Source organism: Parasteatoda tepidariorum, chromosome X1 (assembly GCF_043381705.1).
Source record: "Parasteatoda tepidariorum isolate YZ-2023 chromosome X1, CAS_Ptep_4.0, whole genome shotgun sequence".
NCBI lineage: Eukaryota > Metazoa > Arthropoda > Arachnida > Araneae > Theridiidae > Parasteatoda > Parasteatoda tepidariorum.
The window spans coordinates 63,149,790-63,163,662 of NC_092214.1; the positions used below are offsets into that span (position 1 = coordinate 63,149,790).

General features: G+C 28.7%; 1 protein-coding gene across 2 annotated transcripts in view; it reads left to right on the forward strand.

Moving 5' to 3' along the window:
• The first annotated feature begins 1,696 nt into the window (after nucleotides 1-1,696).
• The window catches only part of LOC107452617 (G protein-coupled receptor kinase 2), an 81,138-nt gene continuing 68,961 nt past the window's right edge, over nucleotides 1,697-13,873 (forward strand). Inside the window, exon 1 of one of the 2 annotated variants that reach the window (XR_001585201.3) lies at nucleotides 1,697-2,005. Coding sequence is in view for 1 of the 2 variants with exons in the window: in XM_016069152.3 (XP_015924638.1) it covers nucleotides 1,954-2,005 (52 nt within the window). In the remaining variant the exon portion in view is untranslated. The remainder of the gene's footprint in view (nucleotides 2,006-13,873) is intronic. The other variant, XM_016069152.3, reaches the window with a different exon arrangement.

The window sequence follows — 13,873 nt, forward strand, 5'->3', positions numbered from 1 at the left end:
TCGCCTTCCAATGAGGCGAACCGGGTTTGAATCCCAGTCGATACGAATGCCGCATCCGACTTGCACCGACCACAGTGTTGACGTGAAATATCCTCAGTGGTAGACGAATCATGGGTTAGAGTCCCCTTGCCGTCAGGCTGACCGTGGGAAGTTCTCGTGGTCTTCCTCTCCATGTAACGCAAATGTGGGTTAGCTCCATCAAAAAGTCCTCCACGAAGGCAAACTTCTCCCAATACTCGATCCAGGAATTCCCGTGTCTTCTGGATTGGGTTCGAAATTACAAGGCTACGGAGTTGAGCATTAGTAGTCGTAAATCCATGAAACTGGGTAGGCTGTTCAACGACGGTTATAAAATATATATAGTATCATCGTTTCATTGGCATGGAAGGGTTGATTTTTTTTCTTCTTTTTTATGTCAACCTATCATAAACAGGAATATTTTTTTTATCAGGCTTGATTTTATACGCTATATTTACGAAAACCTTAAAATATACCGTTAAAAAACATTATTCTGCATTAGCAACAGGTTATTAAAGGTAATATTTTGAAACTAACCTAATTTTTTATCACGTAATTGGATACGTCCACAGTGGAAAGTTTGGAGAACAAATTTTCTAATGAAAACATTGGTTTACGAAAACTCCAGTGTTGTTAATGACAACATTTTTAAATTACCCAAAATTATTAAAATACCCTCAAATAAGGTATAAAAATATTTTTAAGACCAAAAATACCCTTGCGTCTTAAACTTTCTTTTTTTGGACCAAAGTAAACCAGCAAGAACGAAAGCAGCTCCGGTTGGTGGTATAAGGAATAATTATGATGGTTTGATTAGAATTTTCATATGTAAATAAATGACGTCTGCAATAATTCCTTCACAGCAAAATAATTCGTTAAAATATTTCAAAATAGTGTATTAATATTATCTCCATTGTCTGAAAAAATATTTTTACAAATATTTTCGCAGACAATAATTTAATTAAAGTTACGAAACCAGCAATTTGAGACAAGAAACGTTTTGCAATAATAATGAAATCATAAAACCTTAATAAAAATCATGCACTGTTTAAATTGCTTTATAATAAAGATGGCAGAAAAAACATTAAAGTATATTATTAATAAAGATCATGCTCTGCATAAATTTTTTGTCATAATAAATATGGCAGAAAAAACAGTGAAGTCTAGTATTTTAAAATTTTTTCTGCAATTTAAAATTTTTTTTAGCTACATTTTCTAAGAAACAGTTTTTTTTCCTGTTAATTACAGCAATACGACTTTGCGACAATGCGACTTTCGCGCTCAATTTACGAATCGGAGTTGATTCAATCCCTCTCTTGAAAAGCGTTATTTGGAATTATTTAAAATAAAAAAAATTGATAACATTCAAATGCAATATTAATTTTTAATCTATTACATCTCTTAAAATACACAGTCCACTGTTTAACCATTATATTATTAATAAAGCGATGTTATATATTTGTTTTGAAATTTTCATTTGTTTAAGATTGCGCGCACAATTTAATTTAAAACCACGCATTCGTTTATTTTTATTCGAGTGACAATAATTTCTGGCTGCCAATGACAAAAATTAAGCAGCAGCAGTCAGAAAAAAAGGAAAAAAAAAAACGGAGTTGAATTTAATCACTGAGATCCATCTCCAAGAATCCCGTTAAAATTTCCAGCACTTCCCGAGTTTACTCCAGGGATGGCAGCGACCTCGACCAATGAGCGAGAAGAATGATGGATTCTGGGAGGCCTGTTTCGCCATTTTAGATATCTCCCACCCTCGAGTAGCATTCTACGCGACTTTGGCAAGTGAGTTTCTGGCAGAATTCAGTAAGTCTCGACGATCGTAGGAGCTGTGCGGGAGAGCTTTGTATAAATTACGTTTATTGGAGCGTGTGTGGGTTCTTTACGGAACCCAATTTCTTAGGAATTACCACGCTGGAACTAATGGAATTAGAGAATATTGTTGCAAATACGGTCTACTTGAAGGCTAGAGAAGGTATATTTTAAGCTATTTCTTTTCTACTTGCCAGCTATTTGTAGTGTATGTTATAAGTTCTACATCTGCTATGTGTAAGTCCAACATATAGCCAGAGCATGACAGATATTTCAAACAAATATGACATGATAACTCATGATATATTAGAATTTATTTACTATTACAGCTGTCATATTGTACTTAATCGTATGATGAACCGATTTCCGTTTTTATATCCTGCCCTTTAACGGCAATTTCTAGGTTATAATTTCTTAACATCGGAATAAATGTTTCTTTTACTTATTAAAATATTGTTTTGACATGCTGCTTAATTAAATGTACTTAAACTGTAATGTTTTTTTCTCTTATTATGATAGTTTTATCCTGCGAATGATGCTTTCAAATGATAAACTCTTAAAAAAATTAAAATTATTGTTTACATATGTAGTTATCTTCATGCAAGTAGTTTATTTACTAAATATAATGCATATTTTATAATTATTTTAAATTATTGCTGTATTAAATGAAGTGTTTAATGTCAGCTGTTTTACTCCATCCTTTAATTTCCTTGTAAGAAAATCTTTAGTTTTCTTTTGATGATATAAGTGTTTACTTGAAGATGTCATCTGCAGTAGACACATTTTAATACTGTATTTTGGCATGAAAAAAAACTAATTGGTGTTTAACATATTTTTGCATTTTTTCTGAATTGTCAAATTGTTATTCTCTTACAAAACTCAATTATATTCAGTATTACATTGATTTAAATAATTAGTTTTCCATGTAAGGAGGGTTACTTTTTTTACTAGAATATGACAAGATTAAAAACACTGTATAGTTAAGAGAACTCTTTTGCTACAATAAACAAAACATGCCTTCATCATTGCCAAGACCCAGAATTTTATGTTTGTTTTAATTTCTGTGTTCTGTTTCAAGGAATATACTTGTATGCAGTACAAGAACAACTGTCTTTTTAAATGTTTTAATTGATTATTTTAAATCTCCTTTGATTGCTGGTCATTTTTTTTTCTAATTTGCTTAAGTATGGTTCATGAATTACATTTTTGCATTTCTAACATATCTTTTAGAATGTAAGGAAACTTAAAATTGTCTCTTACTTCCATACAAAAGTTGTTTAATATAATATTTTCACCGGATATGTTATTATTAGTATGATTTATTATATTTTATTTTTGTGTAATACAAATTTAAAGAAATTCTTGGTTAATTTCAAATTAACATTTAAAAAAAACTTATACATTCTTTCTTATAGTTATGTTTTTGTAACAGAAATTAAAAGAACTAATGAGTTCTAACTAAACTTCATCAGAAATTAAAACAAAATCTTAAATTTTCTTGCTTTTCGGTTTATCCTAAATAATCTGTGATGTTATTTTTCACGTATTGAATAATGTAATTGAATATAATTTACATTTTAAATAAGGGAACTAATAATTTATTAATCAAGATTATACTATTTTAATTTCTTAAAATCATAATTACTTCACCTTGTCATTTGTTTGATTCTGCCTGTCTAAATGTTTATTATGTGCTTAAAAATAATCATGACATTGAGAAAAAATAAATTCTGCATCTATTTATTTTTAAACAAAAAATGTAGCTCAGCTTTCTAGACTATTTTTTTAAAATCAATTTAAAACTTTTGAAATGGCTTGAATTGTTTTTTTTTTTTTTGAACTTTGAAACTTTTGGCTCATTAACCAAGTGCAGCCTTCGAATGCTGTTTGTGTAACTCATTGTCTTGCTGCTAAAGACTAAATGGGGATATATACGTATCGTAATCCATTGCGCCAACTACAATCTCCAATTTGCCAAATAGATTTTAAACTTGCAATTTTTTTTTAAAGAAAACATGTAAATGTTTGCCCGGAGGTGGTTACGAGTTACACCTTCGAGTTTGTCTCCTTCTGTGATGTTTTTTTTTTTTTATAGTTTCTCACTAGTCGCTGCCCGGAAGTTGCGAAGGCCTGGCGATTATTCTGCCACAGATCACAATTTGGAAATCTCCCTGACTAAATAATTTTTAAACTAATTTCAATGAGCTGAGAAAAGCACTGAAATTATATTAATAAAATTTTTAAATGTAGAGGTTCTGTTCTAGCTGTCAAGATTGAAATCTTTCAGCATTAAAAATTTTTTAGAATTTTTTTTTTATCCAGACAGGTGCAAAATAAGTATAGTTCACTGCTATATTTAAAACTTATCACTTCAAGAGGCCATTTATCCAAATCAGTCAATGCATATTCATTGTATCAACTAGTTTCTCCTTTCTTTTGAAATTTTGGTGCTATGTGTTTGCATCGCCTAATCGCAATGAAGTGATTATGGTCTGTAAGTTTTATTAATTAGAAAATTTTAAAATTTATTTTTCCACAGAAAAAGTTAAAAACCTGCTAAAATTATTTTAAAAAGGATGAAGTGAGAAAAAACTTTTTTTTAAAATTATGCATAATTTGCTGAGTTTTTTCAGTTTTTTATTAATTAATGCTCTTTTTTCAGTAACAAAAAATTAAATTATTATTAATAAATATTCATTTTAATACATTGTGGCTTTTGAGAGGTAAAATTGTTTTTGTTGTTGCCCTCTGTTGAAATAAGTTAGGCCATTTTACGTTACTCTCACTTGCAGTTTGTTTCATCCTAAGTGACCGTAATGACATTTTATGTTGACATTTGACGTATTAAAAAAAATTCATTATTATATAAAGAAATGTGGAAACCAATAAATATAACTATTCATTGTAAAATTATATTTTAAAATTTTAGAAAATCTAAGCATATCAAAATCTTATGTTATCTTGTGATAAGGTAGCCAGAAAACGGCTAAAATCAGGGAAAACAGAATTTTGTCAGAGAATCTGGGACTTTAATTAAAATACTCAAGAATTCAAAAGTAACAGATAAATTTAAAAAAAAAAAAGGTTTTATAATATTTTTAAATTTTTTATTTTATTTAAATAGTAACCATTGAAGATAATGAAACAAAAGATTAACTAATTGTGAAACTATGTTTAAAGTTAAAAAAAAATAATCTTAACAAAACCCTACCACTTTCCTTCCTTACTAGTGCTACAACTCCAGGTGGGTCCTGGGCTTTCGCAGAATTATATCCCTAACTGTCCTATTCTTGGCTTGGCTGAAGAGTTCTAATTTATTGCATTTATAGTTTTAAAGGCATTTTCTCAGCAAGTCTTGGTATTTCTCTTATTCTAGCAGCGATTCGCTTAGACAAAGATTTTTTTTTTGTGGTTAGAGTATTATTCATTCTGTTCATATGTCTTGTCCATTTTATCCTTTGAAAGGCAATGTACTTCATTATGTCAGGATCTTTAATAATCTATGAAGTTCTATGTTTGTCCTTTTTCTCCATTGAGTTTACTTGATAGTAGTGCTTCTGTTTCTCCAATAATGCTTCTTAAGATCTTTCTTTCAAATATCGCATTGGTTTACTTCTCATTATATGTCATAGTCCATGTCCCTGCAGCATAGGTGAAGACAGGTCTAATTAAACTTTTGTAGATGAGTATTTTAATTTTTCTGTTGGTAAAATTTTATTTTACACATTTAAACAAAAAAAATAAGACATCTGTTAGCATTTGTGACTTTGTTTAGAATATCTGGTGTCATGTGTGTCAGTGCATTAATTTCAGAGTATTTAAGCTATTGACAGTTTCAACTTATATTGACCTATTTCAAGATAATGGTTATTAAAATCAATACACTGCATGTATTTGGTTTGAATATGGTTAATGATTTTTCCAGCAATTTGTTTTCTCTAAATTAGCCCTCTAAGAGTTAAACTCAGTGGTGAAATTTTACTCAAAATTTTTCTGCTATGCACTGCTTTTCCATTCAATAATATAGGGAAAACCAGTTATAGATGCCATAAAACTTACTACCTAAAGTTTGGAAAAGGCCAAGACTATAAAGCTCAGAAGGTTACCTGAAGTCTCATTTTTTATGTGTTGAATAATTTGTCCTATATTTTTATTAAAAGCCATGAAACGAACAATATGAAGTGTAAAACTATGTTTTGTATGCAATGTTAAAGTATTACATATTAAATCTAATCTAAAAGTACCTTATATTATACTTATTTAAAAGCTTTTTCACCCAGAGTGGAACAATATTAATTTAATTAGCATTGAAATTATGTCTTTAGTAACACAGGAAAGTGCTTAGTCCTCTGTTACTAAGATCTATTAATTTTAATATTGTTCAGAAATATATAAAAACTTTCCCCAGTTGATTGCCCACTTGTTCTCAATCTAGCAGCCATCATGAATTATTGTATCTTTTGGTCTCTTGGGTTCTTGCCAAAATAAATCTGACTTTAATATATATGTTCCAGTATTTGACTACAACACAATTACTGGCTACTCCATCAAGATTGAAATGTTATGTTAAAGCATTTAATGTATATATCTACATGCATAATATAATTTTGCACTTAGTGTATTGTTTATTTCATTGTTTTTAATATAATATACTACAGAACTAATTATTCTTAACCTGTGAAAAATGGGATTTTAGTTTAACCTCTGAGCGTAGGTCTTGGCGTTTAGAAATATGTAAAAGCGTTATGACCAACAATTATGGCATTTTATTTGGAGTGTTAAAAATTGATGAAAAAATAAACGAGAAACTCATATTAAAATATTTTGATGGAGTATTGGGAAGGTCGCAATTTAAATAATGACTGTGAAGAAATAGCAAAATAAATTTTTAGAAACTATTTATACCTTCAGGGGTGATGGTATTCCGGGTGTATCCCGGAATTCCCGGGCTTTCCTATCATTCTTCTAGGTCTAGAAAGTAGGCTCGGAGCATGTCATTTTACTGCAAACTTTGCGAAATTCCGCGTATTTGAAGACTGTTGATTTCACGAACTTTCGCGAATCAAAACTAATCAAACAAATGAAGTCAAAATTCGAGGAAATTTTCAGATCTCTGCAATCTGAAATTAAATTTCGTTGAAGTCTCGATTCTTGTAAGAACTTAAATTTTCTCTTAAATTTGTTAGTATAAAAGTGTGCTATTTTTCATTGGTTGGTAATTTTATTACAAATCTTAGTTCAAAAACATGTAGAGTAAATAAATTGATATCTAGTTTTAGCACATTGAAGTTTTTAGGGTTTCACTTTGTGTCCCAATCACCTCTGAAAAATGTTAGTCCTTGCTTTCAGCTGAGAGCTTTTCTATCTAATAGAACCGATTTTACAACATTATTTAATGGGCAAGTTGAAGGTGGCAGACAAATTTCAGTGCAATTTTACCGATAGACTCGATGTTTGGAGATTTAAAAAATATATAGTTTCCTGTAAGTATAAGCCATAGATGTTATACATACTCCATGGAAGAGAAATGGTTTCCTTATTGATTATTACTGACGAGGTTTTTTCGATTGACAAGCATTTTTAGCTATAATTTTTTAGTTACAAAGAGATACTTGTTGTTAATTGTCATTGTGTTAATTTTTCATTTGGATTACTTCATTTTAAAGATTTTGCTAGCAAGTGATATAAAATGGAAAAAGTTGTTTTTGAGAAACTTAAATTAGGGTGTCGATTATTAGTCACCTAATTATTGATATTATTGGTTAAGCTCATTACTGGTATATCAATTATGGATAATAAAAAGTAATGCTTTCTAGTTTCAATTAAACGTGCCGAGTGAAGCTTTTCTTCCATTTGATAAGGAATCAAATTCATAGTATTCTAAATATATTGAAGTTGATATGCATTTATGTAACCTATGCAATATCTTATATTTAGACTTCCTTTACTTGTAAAGTGTAAGGCAGACTTATAAATTTCTCATTTATTTAACGCAATCATAATGCAGCTTTCATATATGTTTTTAAATAATGTTCATATATTTCTTATATCTTGTGTACAGAAATTAAATCAAATTAAGTGCTTCCAAAAGTTGCTTTTTTTTTTTTTTTTTANTATTTGAATTATAAACGTAAAAATTTCGCTTGAAGCAAAATATTTAACAGATTTCATAATAATTTTTTTTTTTTTTTTTTTAGTATTATAATTTTAAAATTTTTAATTAAAGTTTTATTTTACTAAAGGTTTTTTAGATTTTTGTTTCAAAGCCCTCCTGGGGACTGAACATTTTGTCAATATAGGCATCTGAAGCGCAGATTTGTTGGCCACTCTTTCAGGGGCACCATAATAGGTTGGCCAACGTTGCTCTCACTGTAAGGACAGATAGTACAGAGAAAAAAAAGATCATCCATGCCTTGTCCGGGATTCGAACCCTGAACCTCTCTGACACAAGGCCAGTTCCCTGACCCCTACACAAATCTGTCGGCAAGTTTTTTAGATTTAAGTAAAAAAAAATTAAATAAAGCATGTCTCAAAGTTAAACTTTGTGAGCATAACCTATCTTGTCTCCTCATTTCTAGAAATATTTTCTGAATAAAATTTTGGATTATTAAAATTTTTTTTTTTTTAGTTCATGTGAAAATTCATAATTAGGGAAAATTTTTTGGGTTTGTTGAAATTACAATTCACCGTTTGCAAATGTATATTTTTCTTCATGGTATTAACTTTTCAGAAAATTATCTTTAAAAACAACTAGAAATTGAAGGGCTTAGGACATTACGGTGATACTGTTACCTTAAGTGGCATTTGTTACAAACTGCTTCATAGTATTTTTTTTAGATAGGTACTTCATGAATTTCCGAATTTAGACTAGATAACAGAACAACACCCCCTCGTTACCTCCTCCAACCCTTCTGACGAAATGTGGGTAACTATGATCGAGGTGTCTTACTGATTTTTTCTTGCACCAGGCTTACTTAATAATGCTGTTTTTGTGACTTTTTAATTTCGTTATCTCAAATGTATAATATTGTATGAGTTAAGTGTATTATAGCTCACCTGGCTCTTCTACATTTAAGCAATACATTTGTCCGTAACTAGAAATTACATGCAATAATATTTAACAACTTTATGAATTTGCTTGTGATATACTCACAAGATTTTAGGGATAAGTTAAAAATATAGATTTTTAAATTATTTATTACTCTCTTACGTAGCTGAATAATGCATGATGTGTGTAAACAGTGGAGGGATTTAGAAAAAAAAAAATCCTAGCTAGTTTAAAAGAAAAAATTATAAGTTTCTTTGTATACTGAAGACTGTTTATAACCTATTATCCATTTAACCTGGGTAGGCTATTTTTCATAGGTTATAAAAAGAGAACAAATATTACTTTTTGCGTCGAGTTTATAACTTCATCGTTTGATTAGCTCAGAATTTGTTATGTAGTTTTTTCTTCATCAAGATATTATTTTTTAAAGATTTATTGAAATTCATTATTATCCGAGTGTTCTCGTTGATACAGTATATTTCTTAAAAGTTTTGTGAAATATATATGGAGGTATTGCCAATTGAAATGTCGGTTAAAGAAGTTATCCTTAGTTAGAAATAGCGTGAATTTGCATACGAAAATGTAAGTTTTTTTGTTGTATTAACGGAAATTATTAATTAAAGCAAAATGAACCAATCCTCGACTTTGGGTGTAACTTATGTTCTAAGCAGCAGCGTGCTGGTGAAAACATTCCTGATCATAATAGAAAACACCCAACAAACAATAGCAAGTATTTTTATTATATGCGCTTTCTTTTATTCAATTCTAATTTTTTCAAATCTTCATTCAATCTCTTTCATTATATAATCAACTTTAATTTTTCAAAAACTACAGGAAGTTTGTTAGGAGGTTCATTTAGCTAAAAGTTGCTTATATCTTATATTTATTTTCACTTTTTTATTACTATTAAATGTTAGGGATAGAATAGTTATTTTTTTTCTTTTTTATTAGACTAGTCAGAAAATAAACAGATTTGACTTAAAATTAATGTGCCGTTTAAGTTCGTAAAAAAAAAAATTTGGGGTTATTTAACATATTTGTTGTTTTTATTGGACGATTTAGTTCTTTGGCTTTTTTTGGCCGAAGGTAATTAAAATGAATTAAAATCGTTTATGTGTAGTTTTCTTGAATATCGAAAAACTGGTATTCAACGCCATTTGTAAAGCCAGATTTTTTAAATATTTATAATGCAAATATTTTATCCTGATTGGTTCTAATTTTTGTAATACACTGCTACAAAAGTGTCGAGAAGAAACCGTGATGGGGTTTAAAAGTGTATTATTAGTTCTTGATTTTATTATTTTTAACATAAACCATAATTATTCATGCATTATTTTTAAATATTGTTATTTCTTATTTATGTGAGAGGCTGGAGTTATCTAGCGTTTACTTTTAAGTCAGTTAAAAGTAGTTTTTTCATGAAAAGGGGATACTTTAATTAATTAATTGATCGTTCAACAAATCATTCTATAAATATTGCAAGTTACAATGGTTGGAAAACTTCTTTTGAGATGGTGAAAATTAAGATTAGAGTAAGACTGTAGAGAGACTGAAATAATGTGTTTAACTCATTTTGAAAAATTACCTAATTACTCAATTCTAGATTATTCAATTCATATTTGCGCATATTATGCAGTAAAAAGTAATTTAAGGCAGACATATGTTAAATTTCCGTCGTAGTACTATCGTAGTTTACGATATTTATGCTAAAGCACATTTACTGATAGGCTTATTCTCCGCCTACTGCTAGAATATGCCAGTGATAAGTTGCGTTAGAATGGTATAACTTTAAAAATTTGTTAAGAATTTTTTTAGGTATGTCCAGTCAGTCTAAAGAAGCTTATCTCTGGCATATGTTATCGTTTTGTCAGAGAATAGGCTTGTTAATCTTCCTGAAAATTAGCGATAAAATAGTTACGAACTTAATTTGTTTGGTATAATGCAATTTTATCGCTATTTGATTTGAGACTGACTTTGCTCAATAATCTAACATAGAGTTAGCAAATAACATGTCTTGTAAAGGTTACAATAGTTTCCAAGAAGATGGCACCAAGTTAAATAAACATGAAATTTTGATATCTCATGAAGTGTTTTCTAAAATTTTGAGATTTATTTAGATTACTTGAATGGGTCTTAAATTATTCTTAGAAAAATTCGTAGTTCTATTCACAAAATATATATTTTAAAAAAAGTAAAGTTATCAAGAAACAGTTTTCAAGTAACCTATAAACAGGGTTCCGTTGTCTCTTAGAAATTTATAATGCTTGTAAATTTACGTTATTAGTTGTTGAAATTTCTTTTTTAAAGATAAATCTTCAAAGTTTAGAGATCTAACAGATTAAAATTCTTTTACAGATTCATTTCCTTTAAAGAGTAAGATGAGTGGTCACAAATATTAGCGTTTAATTTTCTTAGCTGCCGAGAAAAATTTTGCATATTGTTAATAAAATAATAATCAAAAGTACCATGAGGAATTGTCTGTTAGTTAGTGAAATCTATGAATTAAGTTGCGAGATGAGACGAAATCATACTTCTATAAACAAATATTTTTTTCCTTTGAGTCTCTAATTATGAGGGAAAAGAGCTAACTTAGTAAAATATGGTCTCAATAGCTAGTAGAGCGGTCAATCAAGAAAGTAACCCATTGATGTTTTACTCTTCGTGTTTTTCGCCATAGATCTGAAATTAATTACACACATTAAAATTATTTTACTTCTCCTTATTAAACACAATTTCCTAAACATAATTTAGGTTTAATTATTATTTGATTTATTAATGATTGAAATTTTTTTTTGCATTATGTGGTTGACAAATTTTTAAGTTCCTTAGAACAATTAAGTTTTAAATGGCAAAATCAAAATTTAATCAAAATTGAATAAATATTTCTCAAGGAATACCGTTTCAAAAAAATGCAATTTTTATGAATTTTCGTTTCTTTTTAACCATTTATTTGATTGACATCATTCAAGTTGTATTTTTGTCAATAAATATTATATTCATTAAAGGGGCATAAAAACTTTCATACCTCACATTCAAATTTTTTATATTTACTAATAAATAAATAAAAAACAAGTAATTGTTAAAACAAGTAACATGATATATAGTATTCGTAAGCAAAGTCTGCGTCGAAAAATTTTTCAATAATAAAAACTTTGTTGTTGACTAAAATAGTTTGAAGTGTTAGTCCATTCGTTTTCAGATTTATATTAGACAGCTACTGCTTCATTCCACCCTAGCCCCTAGGGTTCAAAAGATAATGTTTGAAGTTCGGTGAAAACTTTAAGACACCATATCTAATTCGTGAATTATTTACTGCTTCTCCTATGGCAGCTGGACTAGAAAGATTATTTTCTAGATTTGCATTTGCTACGCAATCGGTTAGGGCCTTAAAAAGTAGAATTTTAAGGAAAAGTAAGTATATTTCAGTAAAAGGAAATTAAAAATAATTCTTGTTATGTTGAAATTTTAATTAATAAAAACTATCATGTCACTTTAAAGATTTAACTTATATTTTGAGTTTTTTAGTCAGTAGTTATAAGAAATTTGTAATAAAATGAAACAAGTGAGCGAAGCAATCTGAAAAGAACTGCTGCAAAACATTGGATAAGTTTTATAAATATGTGTTTTATCTTCGTAACATAATTTATATTTAACACTTTTTTTAATTAATTTTTCAAACATTTTAATTCTACCCCTAAAATCGTGACGATTGAATTACAGTATTTGAAAAACCGATCTTAGATCAAAAGTTATTCACGAATGTATCTTTTTTGCCCCGATTGGATTTTCTTTAGCCCCGATTTCTTTTTAGTCTTTGTTTATCGTTATTTGGTTTAGAATAGTGAACCAATCGAAAAGCCTCAAAATTATAATGTGTTTGAAATTAACTGCTCAAAATCTACAATAACTGTTTTTTTTTTTATGTAAAAAGTTACTCTTCATGTTATTTCCTTTAAGATGTTCATTATTCATTTGAATTTTCTATCTTTGACAGATTAATTTAGAAATCAATCTGTGTTTGAGTTATCGAATTTTAAAATTAAACAGTAAATGGGTATTATCAAATCATTCAATGATATTTTTTGACAGTGATAATTTTGGAAATTACATTACTATGACAAAGCATTTGTTGTTCAAATGTGTCTTAATTTGCTATTCGAATTTCTTTATTCTACATGTACGTTCATTTCGGTTTTGCCTTTTTAAATTTAGATAATGTGTCCGATGTATTCTCATAATCAACTTTCTTATTCGTTTATTAAAACAAATGTGAACTTTTATCTAAAGTCATCAGATAAATATGTCATTAACTGCGTGACCAAAATTGTTTGAACTAAGGTCTAGGTTTCATTCACAAGTTTAGGTTTGAATGAACTTTTATCCCGTTTTATTTATTATCAGGAGAGGTCCCTCTTAATTGGGATATGAATATGATATGCTAGCTTGGCTTCAGTGTTGATTAAGATTGAGAGTTAAGAACCGGTTTAGAGAGATTATTTTTATGGAGGAAGTGTTCACCGTATGAACTTAAATGTTTAAGGAAGACTTTGTCTTATGTTTTATAGTAATTTTTTTTATTTTTAATAATAATAAAAGAGAACTTTCTTTCCTAATTACTAAACTAGAGGGGGACATGGGCAAAGGAAACAATTTTTTTCCATGTTTTATAATTTTCCACGCCCAGAAAGATTGTTCAATTTAATTATTAACTTTTGTATAAAACTTATAAAATTAATGATATACATTTAAAAATTTTTTTTGTACCAGATGGTTATGTACAGAATTAGAAAATCGCCTTCCACCCACTACAGCTATGCTTTTGTTTAAGAAGCTATAAAACATTCTAAGCTAGTCATTAAAATGATGCATTTAAATGCGAAATATTATTCAATTGACACTTAGTTTTCTTTTGAAAGTTGATGGTAAAGATGTTTTTATTAAAGTTTCCCATTGTTTGGTTTTTTTTTCTTCATACGTTATCTA